Source organism: Pleurodeles waltl, chromosome 3_2 (genome assembly GCF_031143425.1).
Source record: "Pleurodeles waltl isolate 20211129_DDA chromosome 3_2, aPleWal1.hap1.20221129, whole genome shotgun sequence".
In the NCBI taxonomy this organism is placed as follows: domain Eukaryota; kingdom Metazoa; phylum Chordata; class Amphibia; order Caudata; family Salamandridae; genus Pleurodeles; species Pleurodeles waltl.
The window spans coordinates 96,360,201-96,375,394 of NC_090441.1; the positions used below are offsets into that span (position 1 = coordinate 96,360,201).

Genomic DNA, 15,194 nt, shown 5'->3' on the forward strand with positions numbered 1-15,194 from the left:
GTCCTTCTTCTGTGTCTGTGATGTGTGATGCCTCCTCGGCAGTCAGGCAGCGCGCAGGGCAGCCCCGCCTATGGTGCTATATCGAGGGTCCTTCGGTCTGGACCTGCTTGGTCTGAGAGGAGACAGCAATGGCGGATTACGATACTTATGATGACCGGGCCTACAGCAGCTTTGGAGGCGGTCGAGGGTGAGATGGGTTGGCAGGAATAACACCTGCGGTGCGGGGGGGAACGGCAAGGCGCGGCTGGAAGCAGGCAGGAAGTGGGCCGTCACTGGTTGGACTCCAGATTGGAATCCGATCTCTCAAGCATGGCCATGGAGCCCCTGGTATTTGGATCAGCAGATCTTTCGGTCTTCGCACTCCACGGCCTGTGTGGGTTAGCTATGTACTGTGGGGCATTCGATGGGCCCCGTGACCTGTGTAGGCTTCCCACGGACTTCCTCGGCGCCGCCAATGTGTAGTCAGCCAGGGCTCATGTCTGGACATCAGTAGAATGCGGAGGAGGAATAGGAGCCTGGATCTTGGCATTAATCTCCCCTTAATCGAGTTCTGCGAGCAAAAGGCTTGAGGCACGTGCCTGCAGCAGATCCGCTGGGACCGTGCCCCTCCTGCGGCCATCCCAAGCAGGTTGTCCTTATTTTACCCCTAAACACTGCTACTTGACCCATGTCTGATAGACCCCTCTCACAGCACCACTTTGGGTCATCCACTTGCAGGCAGCTCTTTTGCTCCCCTCATTATATTTCTCCGCAGCCACATGGAGGCCCGTCTCTTCCCACCCCCTCTCCGCCATTCGTGCAGCCGCCCTTCCTTCTGCCCCTCCCCTCTCTCTGTAGGGGTATTGGGTGTTCCCTAATACTTTTACGAGGAGGACACACTTGTGGAGAGAATGCAGACAAGCGGGGTTTAATCCCCAGTCCCCTTTCCAAAATATATACGCCTATCATTTACTAAATTCATGAACATATTTAGCTATCCTTCCGTGTTCCAGCTTAACACCCTCATCTTCATCATACGTATCAACTGTCGGCGTCTTTTACAAAAAGCCAAACATATCTTTCGTAACCACAGCACAACTACGCGTTAAGTGATTATTGTAGAGTTATTGCCAACGTTGGTTATGTCATGTTGGTTTCGTAACGCGGTGTTCGCTTCTGGCACACCCCAAGACGTGGAAGGAGCTCGGAATATCGCACACGGTGACGCATGAAATAGTTAAATTTTCTCTTAGTTCAGTTTCCCAGAAGGACCGTACACAAGTCTTCTGAACTATATGTCTTGCCTTCTATAGAGCCCATACACACGGGGATGGATTAGAGCGGTTTGGAGCTGTGGCTAACCCCCTTCAGTTCCTTTTGGTTTATGACCATTGTCATTCCAAAGTACTTGTTACAGATTCGCAATGACAAGACTTGACCTTGGAGATAAGTTATGAGCGGTGATGGCGCCCGATAGGCTGATGCAGTATAGTGTTGGAAGGTGGTAATTATGTGATGAGCAAAAGTGTCAGGAGAGGCGAATCAGCCGATTGGGTGCCGTATTTGGGCTGAGGGTTAGCTATTACCATCTATTTTTATTATGACTTGATTATGACATTTTAATAAAATGCCTACTTGTTCATTGGGTGGGATGCCCCTGAAATTTTTTCTTTTTTAAAAAAAAGTTAAAATTCTCTTTTGCAGCTAGTCAGTGAGGTTGACAAATTAGTGCAGCAGTCCCATATCGGACCTCTGGTTATTTGAGGGCTCATTTTATATCAAGAGTGGTATTTGTGAAAGGGTCTGATTACGTACACCTTTCCCTAAATCTACCTGGACATCTGAAACTAGGCAAGTTCATGGCTGGAATACCCGGGAAGACTGCGCTCGCCTAAACACTAACCAGGCCTGTAAAAATGTACTTGCCCAGCCTCTATGGCGGATCGGATTTTATCAGGGTGAGCTATTTTTTAAGTCATACTAGCCTGTCCTTGTGAGCTCGAGCTGGCCAAGAGCTGGTATTGTGTTCATTCAGAAAGTGAATGAACGAAAATAATGTTTAAATCTTGTTTTTATCTGGTCAGATTTGCTGTGCATTGAGTAACAGGTCTAACGTCAGTATATGTGTAATCACAAATTACTGCTTATTTTGTCTTGGAGATTGGTGCTTGTTTCATTTGTTTCATTCTCTGACTGCAAAATTAGAGGGCATTGTTTATATAAAAAAAAAAAAAAAGCTGTAGAATGTTCAGATCTTTCCTAACACACAATTTTAGTAGCTTGTAAATGAACAGTATACATATTTCAAATTATATCAACAAAAAGGAAAGCTTTTTTTTGTGATTCAGAAGTATGATGGAAACGAAGATTTTAATAGGATCAAAATAAATCGGAAACTTGATGATGTACAAATAATATATATGTGGAAAAAACTGATTTGCAAACATTATAGTTTGTACGCTATATTGTTTCATCACTAATACTGCAAGTTTGTGGCCATATCAGTGGAAACATACTTGACAGTAAATGGCAGTACACTACCATATCAAGCTTTAATAATATATTTATTACAAGTCAGTCTTTAAACCTTAACTGAGAAACATTCCTGTCCTGATGACAATGCAGTTAGTGAACTAAGAGGCAAATCCAGGTTCATGTGTGGGCTAAATTCTTATCATTCATAGAACAAAAGTTTACTATATAGAATAGTTATTTTCTACACCAGATATGTGGACTTTACATATTTGAAGGTGCTGTCATGTGTGATAACAAAGAAAAAGGTGGCTCAATAAAATAACTTTACAGGATTGCTCTATTTGAGATTAGTTTGTGTGTCAAGAGCATTATAGTTAGATCAAGTAGGTTATTGAAGTCAGTAGACCTGCATGTCTGGTAACATTTTTTTATTTTTTTTATTTTTTTATTTTTTTAGGCCTGCAAACATATTTAAGGATATTCACTAACTCCTCAACATTTTCTTTTTCCTTTGGGGGAAGTTGCAAATTTAGCTCTGGCAGGGCCAGGAGTATCATTTTGAGGAATCACCAGTGACCACGCATGTACTCTTGCTTGGAAGAAATTGGTTTCAGCGAGGGACTTGGAGCCTGCCCATTGCTTACCATTCATGGGCTTCTTGTCTCGCTCATTTGCTGCCTCCTAATTAGGCAGCGCATGCCGGCTTCACTTTTCCTTTCATCTAGAACATAGACCAAGTAATGTTGCTGCATCTTGATTAGGATCCTCCAGCTGCTGGCACTGTGATCAAGGCACTATTTTTCCTTTTTATTATCTTCCTTGTTGCCCTCCTGTTGTCCGTGTTGACCCCACTGCAATATGGGGGAGAAAAAAGCGATATGACCAGTCCAGCTAAGGCCCCGTCATAGAACTTTTTTACCTTCCTGTGTCAGAACTTGTTTACTTTTTTCCCAGGCTGCTCTACAACGTGGCTCAAAGTCATTCGGTCTCTCACATGTGAGACCTATTAGCTTTGCCAGTGCTTGTTCTAGGTTACGTGTGTTTTCATGCAAAGGTGGAATTCGCACAAGTTTGATAGGAGTATGGTTGTGACATTGTCAGTCTTCAGACTGCACCAATGCACGTGCAAATATCTTGTCATGTACTTTTGTGACTTCCTTTAAAAATGAAGCACCTAATTTATTTTCATATTGTCCATAATGATAAACTGGTTCTTCACCTAATGCTCATTGAAAGTTTTCATGAGAAACTAGAAGTCCAGACACACAAGAAGTAATTAGTATTGTGTGTGTTGATTATGTAGTGGTTAATCTAACTGCATATATGATCTAAGCATTTCAGGCAATACTATGGGGAGAGAACACATGTAGATAAGAGGATGAACTTTTAAAAATAAATGGTCATTCTCTGCACTCTTGTCCTCCCTTTGCATACCCTCACAGTTGTTCTGAATACATAGTTTACAATATCACTTCCTTGATAATCGGATTTAATGATCCTTATATTGACCTTCCTTTACCTCTAGTTTCCTCTCTACCAAACTACCCACATCTTGCCTATATTTAACAATTTGACGTACTTTAAAGATGGTAGGGATTTTAAAACGGGTCTATTTGCTTTGTGCATCATCAAAGTACTTATTAGCAGTTCTGTGCTCTGTTGATAGTAAAATAATGCACTAACCCAAGAAGATTGCAGCCGTGTACATCCTATGTTGTTAGTTTTACCACAGCAACCTAAGATAACAGTCCAAAATTGAAATGCTAAGTCAATTTGCCTGGAGACTTAAAAAGTTTGATTGTTTCTTATTCTGCTACAAGTAATACCGTCCTACATGTTTAGATTGAGGCACGAGGCTAGTTACTGCTATTACTTGAATGCAAGAACACAACCCTTCCTTTTGGACTTAAAGAACTCTATGCTCCGTCAGTCTCCCAGGCAAACCTTTGTTCTGCAGCCCATAGCCTTTTTGCAAATCGAGTCAAAACTCTGTCCAGTGCGTGTAGTTATAAAGTTAGGGGGCTGCCCTATTTGAACTTTTCCTCACGTTTGTTTTTTAATGTTTCTTGGTATCTTGATACGTTTTAGAATGCAGAACTCAGTTGGAATTCTTCATTTCCACAACAGTCTACCCACCCCTTTCATCTTCTCAGCCCATATTACCCAAACACGTTTAGATCAACATGTATTTTTGATACATTTGATACATTTTGTATGTAACCTTCCACACTGGAATATATAGATATTTAGGGCGAATTGATACGAATTGGGAAGTCCGCATCCATTTTACTTGTGTAAACCTCATTAATATTTATTTGTTTTATAAGCTTACAATCGACACACAGCTTCTCGAGTTAATGAAAATGCCAAAGTTAGATCATTTATCTCTGAATGTCAACACAGCTTCTAATTTCTGCAAATGGGGAAACTGTGCTCAGAGGGTCTTTGTCCCTTTTTGAGGAGGTGCTGGTTTTCATGGTAGTAGGTGAACACATTTGGTGAAGAAGCTTATTTTTATTTTATTTGTTTGTGCTGATATCAAACGGATATAAAAACAAAGAATTTGAGTTGTGTGCCTATAGCTGGCCTCAAACTCCCTCCTTGAGACTTAACATTACATCTGGCAGGTAAAATCAGTTTTGCCTTGCTTTATCTGAAGTTGCACTTGGCAGTATTGTTTGGAAACAAAGCTCTAAGTATTTAAGACTGTGACCATCCATTGGTTTGAAGATGGTGTTATAGAGTAATAATCTAATTCTCTATTCCACTAGAAGCCAGTGCTGGCCTTGGAGGGTAGGGTGACATGAGTCAGTTTTCCTAAGGTTATGCCAGCTTGGTTTAACCATTTTTATAGCTTCAAGATCTTAGCGTAGGGTTCCCACATAAACAATTTTACAGTAGTAGAGCCTCAACACAGAGACCCGGGCTATGTTCTTGTGATTGGATAGAGCAGTGGGACAAGCCTTCGTACACAGTGTAATGGAAGTAGTTGTTGTATTTGTTTTTAACCACCTTGAGGGATTGGTCAAACCATCCCCCATGATTCTTTACTTCATGAGTTGAGTTTGGGGTAGCTCCTCTGTTTGACTATATGAATGGTAGGATATCGCCATGTAAAACCCCCATGCTTAAAATGTCAAGAACTGTACAGCTACCTTGCATATATTTTCATGATCTTTTGTGTGAAAAGGTAGGTCCATGGGACAAAATGATTAATTTAATTAAAAAAAAAAAGTGATTTCCCTGAAAGAAAGAAGTATGTGTAGTTACGGCTCCAGGTGGAACTTTGGGGCAGTGGGTGAGGTTTGAGAATAGTTCAGAGTGGTATGAGGAGAACCATTTTAGGTTATTGCCAGCAATGCCTAGAGATACGTGTTCTCCAGAATTGTATGATCCATGTTCAAAGTGGCAGGCAGGTATTAAAGGATGAAATGTGTTCAAGGTTCTGGCGAACGTCTGTGAAGAAATTGGGGACATACTGCATTTTGGATTGCTAAATAATGTAATGTTATATGAGAATAGCCAATGGATCATTAGACCTGTGTGTGTTTTTTTTTTTTTTTTTGGGGAGGGGGGGGTTGGGAAGGGGGTGGAGGAGCATTGACAGAGCTAATAGAGTTCACCTGTGGGCAAGTTATTGGCTTTGGCAATGGGTTGAAAGGGATGACGGGACAGTTTTAAAAAAAAAAAAAAAAAGTGCTATGAAGAGCGAACGCTGGCCTTTTCATAGTGTCTTTTTTTCACTTCTGGAAGTGGGAGGGAGACTGGAAATGCAGATAGGGGTAGAAGATACAGGATGAGGCGTGGTGGGAAGGTTTAGAAGAAATAAAAAACACGCCATGCCGCAGCAAATTAGCATGGAGTTAAATGGATGCTTTCGATGTCAAACCTGAGCCCTTTCACCAAGTTATTGTAAATTCATTTTGGAACCTTTGAAGTCTGTATTGTTCCTGATTTTGTTTTCTAGAATACATCCTCTGTGATGCTTAACAAATTTGTTATTGTGCATTTGTTGTGGAGTAAACAATGGAATTAAATTGTGACACGATTAATAAGGTATGACAGGCGTCACCAGAGGCCAAAACGCCCCACTGCAAACGGAAATGTGTGGGATTTTAATCCATCAAATGTTAGCCAAGATTTAGATCCTTGAAAAAAAAAAAAAAAGGGAACATAGTGTACCAAACTGGGGAAGATTTTGGGAAAGATTACACTTTTAACATAACCATTTTCGGTAATGCACATAGGCATCAACTGCTTCAAGTGGAGAGTTCAGATCAAAAACTGCAGTTTTTTTTTCCCTTTTTTTCTTCTTCTGTATTTGTACTTCTAAATAGGCCTAGAATTTAACATAGTTAATGTTGGGCAAATCCCTTCTAACGCCAACCCCACCATTTTCCCCATTAAGTGTGCAAATGTGACATGAAGGCTTCCTAGCGTAGAAGATTTTGTGATCTAGATCCCTTCGCACACTTCACTTACCAGAATTCAATACACAAATCCTCTTTCAATGGATATAGATTGTAGCAGTTATTTTAAAATCAGCCTTTTGAACATATTGTGCAGCAAAGTCAATTTTATATCTTCTTGCTGCATAAAAGTTTTTTCTTTGTGAAACTGTTTTTTTTTTTCTGCTGTTATGTTGTTGCCAGATACGTTCTTCCAGCCGTTTGCCAAAGCTAATTTGTAAAATAAAATGACGTTCTTATTTTTGGGATTGAATTTCTAAACGAAAACAGTATCCTGTTAAACCAAACACCGCTCCCTTTCCACACCGTTCTTTTTATGCATGAGTCAGTCTGGGCCTTTACCCGAGTTGTCCTTTTTTTTGTGTGTGTGTGTGGAGAGATGTTAGTTGTGATGTATTTTCATAAATGTGTACATTGCACTTCAATTCATACCTTGCGAGAAAGTTTGCTTGCAAGGTGTTGACAGGGGTGCATACATTAATGTGGCATTTCAAGGCTGTCCAGTGAAAATTTGCTGTGATGGCCAGCAGAGTTGTCAGTACATTTGCATTAAACCTATTTGATATCCTCATATCTTGGTTATTTCAGTGAAGATGGTAAGCAGTAGTTTAAAACAGTGGTTCCCAACCTGTGGTCCGGGGACCTCTGGGGGGGGGAGGGGTCCGCAAAGCCTCCACAGGGGGTCCGCGACTGCTTGGAAAATGAAATATATTAACAGATTAGGTCCCAGCAGTCAGTGGAGGGGGTCCTTGGATTCTAATGATTCGATGGGGGTCCCCATGTTCCAGTAATGATAAAGTGGGGGGGGTCCACAGAAGCCAAGAGGTTTGGAACCACTGGTTTGAGTAGCAGGTTCCAGACATGAACGTTTGTATTTTTTCTCTCTTGGTAAGTCTGAAAGTCTTGTGTTTGTTCATGAAACGTGTCACAACTCCTCTGTTTGAATTGTGGAACTTGTTCTATTCAGTGAGCGTTCCGAGTCCCTATGAGTGGTTCAGAACTCTTAGACTGGAAAGTGCTTCTTCGGTTAATGCTGAGTGGGCACTCAAAAAATCTTCATACTTTCACCCTATCATGCAGTCCGTCATCTATTCGTGCACCCACTCATTCTATTGTTTTTGCATTTGCTTACTTACCACTCCACAGTGAATCTTGCATTGGAATTCAACAAGCAATATTCAGGGCAAATTAGACAAAATAAAGCAGAAAAAACATACTACCGTCTAATTGTGGTCGGCATATCCTTGCAATAAAAAATACAATTAAACATAGCAGGAGGTCACTTCTTGCAGTGGCATTTTCCTTAGTGTATTAAAAAAACAAAAAAAAAACATGGCCCCAATGTTTAGAAGCGTTTACCATCCTGGATAGGAAAACAATAAAATGCTCCGCACAGTGAGATTCAGAGGCCACGTAGTAATCCTTACTCTGCTTGACAATCGTCGATTAGTAGTGTACATAGTGTAATTGTTATACCAGTCCAAGGTGAATGACAATGCTTATGAACATGGCAAACATATAAGAATGGTGAAGCAATGATACACTATGGATAATAGCATTCTGAAGCGGCTGCAGTGTTTAGAAGCAGTGGCTGCATAGGAAAGCAGTAAGACTAAAATGAGTGGTAAGTGAGCATAGTCTAGTGAGCTGCAGGGCACGTTTTTATTTCTTTTCTTTAAACGATGAATATATAAACATAAGTTGCATATAAATGGATAAAATACAAAACTAAAGGAATTGTCCTTCAGCCCCTGCACTGAAGCGCTCTCCTTTTCAAGCAGATGTGCATTGGTCGTCAGCCAAACTGCTGTCACTCAAAGGGTAACATACCTAGTGGTAGAATTGGGCTAACTCAATGCTGTATTTTGTCTTCAATGGAAAAAATGTGACTGCCTCTCGAATAGACCATTGGCAGATGACGCCTGAGCCACAACTCGTGCATGCACTGTTTTTTTTTTTTTTGAAGACACTATAACTTATCTGTTATGCTCTCATCAAGGGTCTATCATGAGATTTAGTGAAACAGCATAACCAACAAGCCCCTTGCCGCCTTAGGTAATCGGAGAGATTCCACATAACATCATACCAGTTTACACACCTTAACACATGTAATAGTAATCCACCTTTGAAGGCCTATTGATCTTAACTTATGCATTTTATTTTTTGTTGAATGCCAGGACCATTGCCTTTATCTTCACTTTTGATAAAAAAAACTGATCAAATCTGTGACATCTGACATCTTTTCCCAGTGAAGCAGTCATGCCTATCGCCTTTAAATTTGGCTTGGCGCCAAACTATAAGAATGTCCAAAATTATAGCTGACAAAGCATGCATTTTTTGCTCATGCGACCCTCAAAAGAATGCTACCCTTGCAAATCTTATACCTCCAGGATTCATCTGAGGGGACACCCACCACCAAAACCTTTACCTACTATTGTAATCTGTGATAATCTAAGTAACAAAATATCTGTATTCAGGTTTTAACACAGTGTAATAAAAACCCACCCGTAAACGCTTATTGCCTCTTATCATATCACTTTCACGATAAATTAGACTTGCCTTTGTCATTTTTGATAATAAACAGATCAGACCTAGAGCATAGATTATGGTTTTCCCCAGTGAACCGAGCAGGCCTTATCACCAGCATGTCACAATAACCAACTCGTAAACACAGACTTTCCCACAAGTCACCCGTTAAGCGCACACTTTTAAACTTATGAAATTGCACCAAATTACAATTGGTAAAACAATATTCAACTCCTCATAAAAGGGCCTAACAGGGATTATCAGTGCAAATCTTCTACCCTTAGTACTTGTCGGATGGAGTGACCAGGACCAAACGCTTGCCCACCCTTTAATGCCTTTTTGTATTAATATGCATGTCACTAAGTAATTAGGCCCACTGCTCTAGCTGAACTTTAGCATAATAAACAGATCAAAGCTAAGGCACTTTACCCAGTAAACTAGTCAAGCCTTTATCCTCTGCTGGTGGCTGTGTTACCATAACCAACCCAAGCCTACTGTATTGCACATAAGATTTCCCACAAGGCAATCACCAGGCATGCAGTCATACAATTATGTGTATAGTACAAACAAAATACCCTTGACCAAATAATATTCAATTTCCCAAGGGGGCACAACAGTGAATCTGATAGTACAAGTCTCCTACACTCAGATTTGTCAGGAGGCACAACCATACCTCGTAAAATCTACCCGCAAACTCGCTATGGCGAGTCATTTTGTTTTATCAGGTGAGCTATTTTTAGGACCTACTCCTCCTTTCTGGCACATTGACTAAGACACGTGTTCTATTTAGTCAGTGATTAAGACGCCTTTAAATCTTGTTCTTGTTATAATTTGCTCTATGTTCAGAGATGGAGGTCAAAAGTCAGTTTGTCTTTTTAATTCTGACTGCAGAGTTTCAGGATTTTGTAAGATTACCACTCTGATCTGCTGTAAAAAGTATGAAATGAAAGGCTGTAGGTTTTTCTAGCACACAACATTTAAATAACTAAGTCAACTATGCAGACATTTCAAAATACATGTGAGTAGCCGTTAAAGACCATTTTTCTGTTCAGTGTGATGGATAAAAAAATATTTAATTGGATGGAAACAAATAAGAACACTTTACTTGGTGATGTGCAAATGATAAATGTTTACTGAAACCCAGTTTCTCACAGATTAATACACTACATAGTTTTAGCAGTAAAACCGCAAGTTAGTGACGTTTGTGGACATTTCTTGATGATTTACTGTATGTAAATGAGTGTGCTACCACATCACGCTTTAGTAATATAGTTATTAAAAGTGAGTGTTTAAACATAAACTGGGAAATACTTGTGCCCTGATGGTAATGCTATTAGTAAACTAAGATAAGTCACGGATCATGTGTTCCATGTATGTGGGCTGGATTCTTATTATAAATGGATAAATCTTTTAGTCTATTTAATCAAACAAAAGGGGATTGTTGTACAGCAGAAATGCTGAACTCCCATATTTGAAGGTGCGTTCCTATGTGAGAATTAAGGAAAACGCGACTCTGTAAAATATTAAATATTTGCCTAGGATAACACAATTTGAGACCCGGTTATGGGTCATGCAGATTGTAAGGAAATGCCTCCTTGGCATGGTTACCCCCTGACTTTTTGCCTTTGCTGATGCTATGTTTTGAATTGAAAATTTGCTGATGCCTGCTAACCAGGCCCCAGCACCAGTGTTCTTTCCCTAACCTGTACTTTTGTTTACACAATTGGCACACCCTGGCATCCAGGTAAGTCCCTTGTTACTGGTACCCCTGGTACCAAGGGCCCTGATGCCAGGGAAGGTCTCTAAGGGCTGCAGCATATCTTATGCCACCCTGGGGACCCCTCACTCAGCACAGACACACTGCTTACCAGCTTGTGTGTGCTGATGAGAACAAAACGAGTAAGTCGACATGGCACTCCCCTCAGGGTGCCATGCCAACCTCACACTGCCTATGCAGTATAGATAAGTCACCCCTCTAGTAGGCCTTACAGCCCTAAGGCAGGGTGCACTATACCATAGGTGAGGGCATCAGTGTATGAGCACTGTGCCCCTACAGTGTCTAAACAAAACCTTAGACATTGTAAGTGCAGGGTAGCCATAAGAGTATATGGTCTGGGAGTCTGCAATACACAAACTCCACAGCACCATAATGGCTACACTGAAAACTGGGAAGTTTGGTATCAAACTTCTCAGCACAATAAAAGCACACTGATGCCAGTGTACATTTTATTGTAGCATACACCCCAGAGGGCACCTTAGAGGTTGCCCCCTGAAACCTTAACCAACTACCTGTGTAGGCTGACTGTTTTTTAGCAGCCTGCCATACTCGAGACATGTTGCTGGCCACATGGGGAGAGTGCCTTTGTCACTCTGTGGCTAGTAACAAAGCCTGCACTGGGTGGAGATGCTTATCACCTCCCCCTTGCAGGAGCTGTAGCACCTGGCTGTGAGCCTCAAAGGCTCGCCCCCTTTGTTACAGCACCACAGGGCATTCCAGCTAGTGGAGTTGCCCGCCCCCTCCGGCCACGGCCCCACTTTTGGCGGCAAGGCCGGAGGAGATAATGAGAAAAACAAGGAGGAGTCACTGGCCAGTCAGGACAGCCCCTAAGGCAACCTGAGCTGAAGTGACTGACTTTTAGGAATCCTCCATCTTGCAGATGGATGATCCCCCAATAGGGATAGGAATGTGACCCCCTCCCTTCGGGAGGAGGCACAAAGAGGGTGTAGCCACCCTTAGGGCCAGTAGCCATTGGCTACTGCCCTCCCTGACCTAAACACACCCCTAAATTCTGTATTTAGGGGCTCCCCAGAACCTAGGAACTCAGATGCCTGCAACCTAAGAAGAAGAGGACTGCTGAGCTGAAAAACCCTGCAGAGAAGACGGAGACACCAACTGCTTTGGCCCCAGCTCTACCGGCCTGTCTCCCCCCACCCCCTTCTGAAGAAACTGCTCCAGCGACGCTTTCCCCAGGACCAGCGACCTCTGAATCCTCAGAGGACTGTCCTGCTCTAGAAGGACCAAGAAACTCCTGAGAACAGCAGCCCTGTTCACCACAGACTGCAACTTTGTTTCCAAAGGAGCAACTTAAAGACAACTGCGTTTCCCGTCAGAAGCGTGAGACTTGCAACTCTGCACCCGACGCCCCCGGCTCGACTTGTGGAGCACTTCAGGAGAACAACACTTCAGGGAGGACTCCACGGCGACTAAGAGACTGTGAGTAGCCAGAGTTGCCCCCCCTGAGCCTCCACAGCGACGCCTGCAGAGGGAATCCCGAGGCTCCCCCTGACCGCGACTGCCTGTTCCCCAGATCCCGACGCCTGGTAAAGACTCTGCACCCGCAGCCCCCAGGACCTGAAAGATCGGAACTCCAGTGCAGGAGTGACCCCCAGGAGCTCTCCCTTGCCCAGGTGGTGGCTACCCCGAGGAGCCCCCCCCCCGCCTGCCTGCAACGCTGAAGAGACCCCTTGGTCTCCCATTGATTCCAATTGAAAACCCGACGTGTGTTTGCACACTGCACCCGGCTGCCCCCGTGCTGCTGAGGGTGTACTTTCTGTGCTAACTTGTGTCCACCCCCGGTGCCCTACAAAACCCCCCTGGTCTGCCCTCCGAAGACGCGGGTGCTTACCTGCTGGCAGACTGGAACCGGGGCACCCCCTTCTCCATTGAAGCCTATGTGTTTTGGGCACCACTTTGAACTCTGCACCTGACCGGCCCTGAGCTGCTGGTGTGGTAACTTTGGGGTTGCTCTGAACCCCCAACGGTGGGCTACCTTGGACCCAAACTTGAACCCCGTAGGTGGTTTACTTACCTGCAAGGACTAACAATTACTTACCTCCCCTAGGAACTGTGAAAATTGCACTGTCTAGTTTTAAAATAGCTATATGTGATTTATTTGAAAAGTATATATGCTATTGTGATTATTCAAAGTTCCTAAAGTACGTGCCTGCAATACCTTTCATTTGAGAGATTACATGTAAAATTTGAACCTGTGGTTCTTAAAATAAACTAAGAGAAGATATTTTTCTATCCCAAAACCTATTGGCCTGGAATTGTCTCTGAGTGTGTGTTCCTCATTTATTGCCTGTGTGTGTACAATAAATGATTAACACTACTCCTTTGATAAGCCTACTGCTCGACCACACTACCACAAAATAGAGCATTAGTATTATCTCTTTTTGCCATTATCTTACCTCTAAGGGGAACCCTTGGACTCTGTGCATACTATTCCTTGCTTTGAAATAGTGCATACAGAGCCAACTTCCTACACAGATTATAGTTAATTCAAGTAGATTATTCAAGTTACTTGACCTGCAGGGCTAGTAACAGTTTTATGACTTTTTCAGGCCTGACAACCAAGCATTTGCGTACTCCAGTAAACAGTGACAGCCCATGTAAAGAAATAACTTACTACAGACCTTAACATAGTGTAATAGCAATCCAACACTAACAGCCAATTTGCTTTAATGTAACCTCTTCCCAAGAAACGGTTATGCTTACTGCCTTTCTTGTAACTTTCCTTGATGAACAAAACCAAGCATGGCCTCTATTGTAATTTAATGCTAAGAACCACTCAAGCCCACAGTCTTCACTGTAACCGAAACAGTCTTACTGTTTGGAGCATAATCTTTTCCACAAAGCAATCAGGCGTAAAATATAATATTTACACAATTACAATTTGCAGAACAATATATAACCTCCCAAAAGGAGCTTACCAGGATTATAATAGTGCAAACTTTCTACCACCAGATATTGTCAGACCCTTGCCTAATATAGTAATCTGTGGCACACCACATAATAAACTGTCTACACAGTTTAACCCACTAAAATACTAATACCCATTTCAAGACCTATAGGGTTTAACAGATGTTTTTCACAAATACATCTGGAATTCTGCCTTTCTCTTAACTGATCAGACCTATGAAATCTGACATGCTTTCCAATGAACCAGCCAGGCCCATAGCTATAGTGTTCATCATAATAAGAAAAAAAGGCTTACTGTATTTCTGTAAGCAGGCATCCCTCGAGTACAGTCATTAGATTAAAAAATATGCACAAAATATAGTTGACAAAGCAGGATGCAAACACTATCAAATGTCAAGTAGAGCGTTGCAAATCTCTAAACTTGAGGGTTTGTCTGAGGAGATAAATAACACCCAAAGTACAGTTGTGTGAAAGTCCGTGTAAGAAAATACCTGTCTGCAGCCTTCCACACAGTGTTGTAGTAATCCACACTTATAGTCTATTGGCTGCAATAAATGATTTTGTGATAATGACAGTAGGTCTGATTTATTTGTTACATATTTTCATGTTCTATGGCACATGACATTTGTAGGTGAACTTATTGGACCTTTATCCTTCATTACTTGCAGCCTTCAAGCATAGTGACCAACTTACAAACATGTACCAAATTAAAGTGAACAAAAGGATATGCAGCTCTTCTAAAATGATTAAACGTATCCCACTGCAAATCATAAAGAAATTGTTTGAGTTAACCACCCTCAAACCCTTGCCTACTATAGTAATCTTTGAGATTCCATGTAACACAGTCTACAGCAGCGGTCTCTAACCTTTTCTGTAGTGAGAGCTACTGCAGACAAGTGAAAATCATTGTGAACAACTGAAAGCTAAGCAAGTCAGGTGTTGTTACCAGGCTAATACCCCCTTCCCCCCCCCCCCCCCCCCCTATAGCCAGATACTGTGCTTTAAACAAAATACTTTGACTAGGAGCACTATGACTGCCGTGT

The 15,194-nt window shown here is 42.1% G+C and overlaps 1 protein-coding gene across 4 annotated transcripts in view; it reads left to right on the forward strand.

Moving 5' to 3' along the window:
- Positions 1-15,194, forward strand: part of EIF4H (eukaryotic translation initiation factor 4H) — a 160,954-nt gene continuing 145,760 nt past the window's right edge. For 3 of the 4 annotated variants that reach the window (XM_069226891.1, XM_069226892.1, XM_069226893.1), the window contains exon 1: positions 35-187. In XM_069226891.1, the coding sequence (XP_069082992.1) occupies positions 129-187 (59 nt within the window). In that variant the 5' untranslated portion in view covers positions 35-128. Of the gene's footprint in view, positions 188-15,194 lie in introns of all 4 variants that reach the window. The other variant, XM_069226894.1, reaches the window with a different exon arrangement.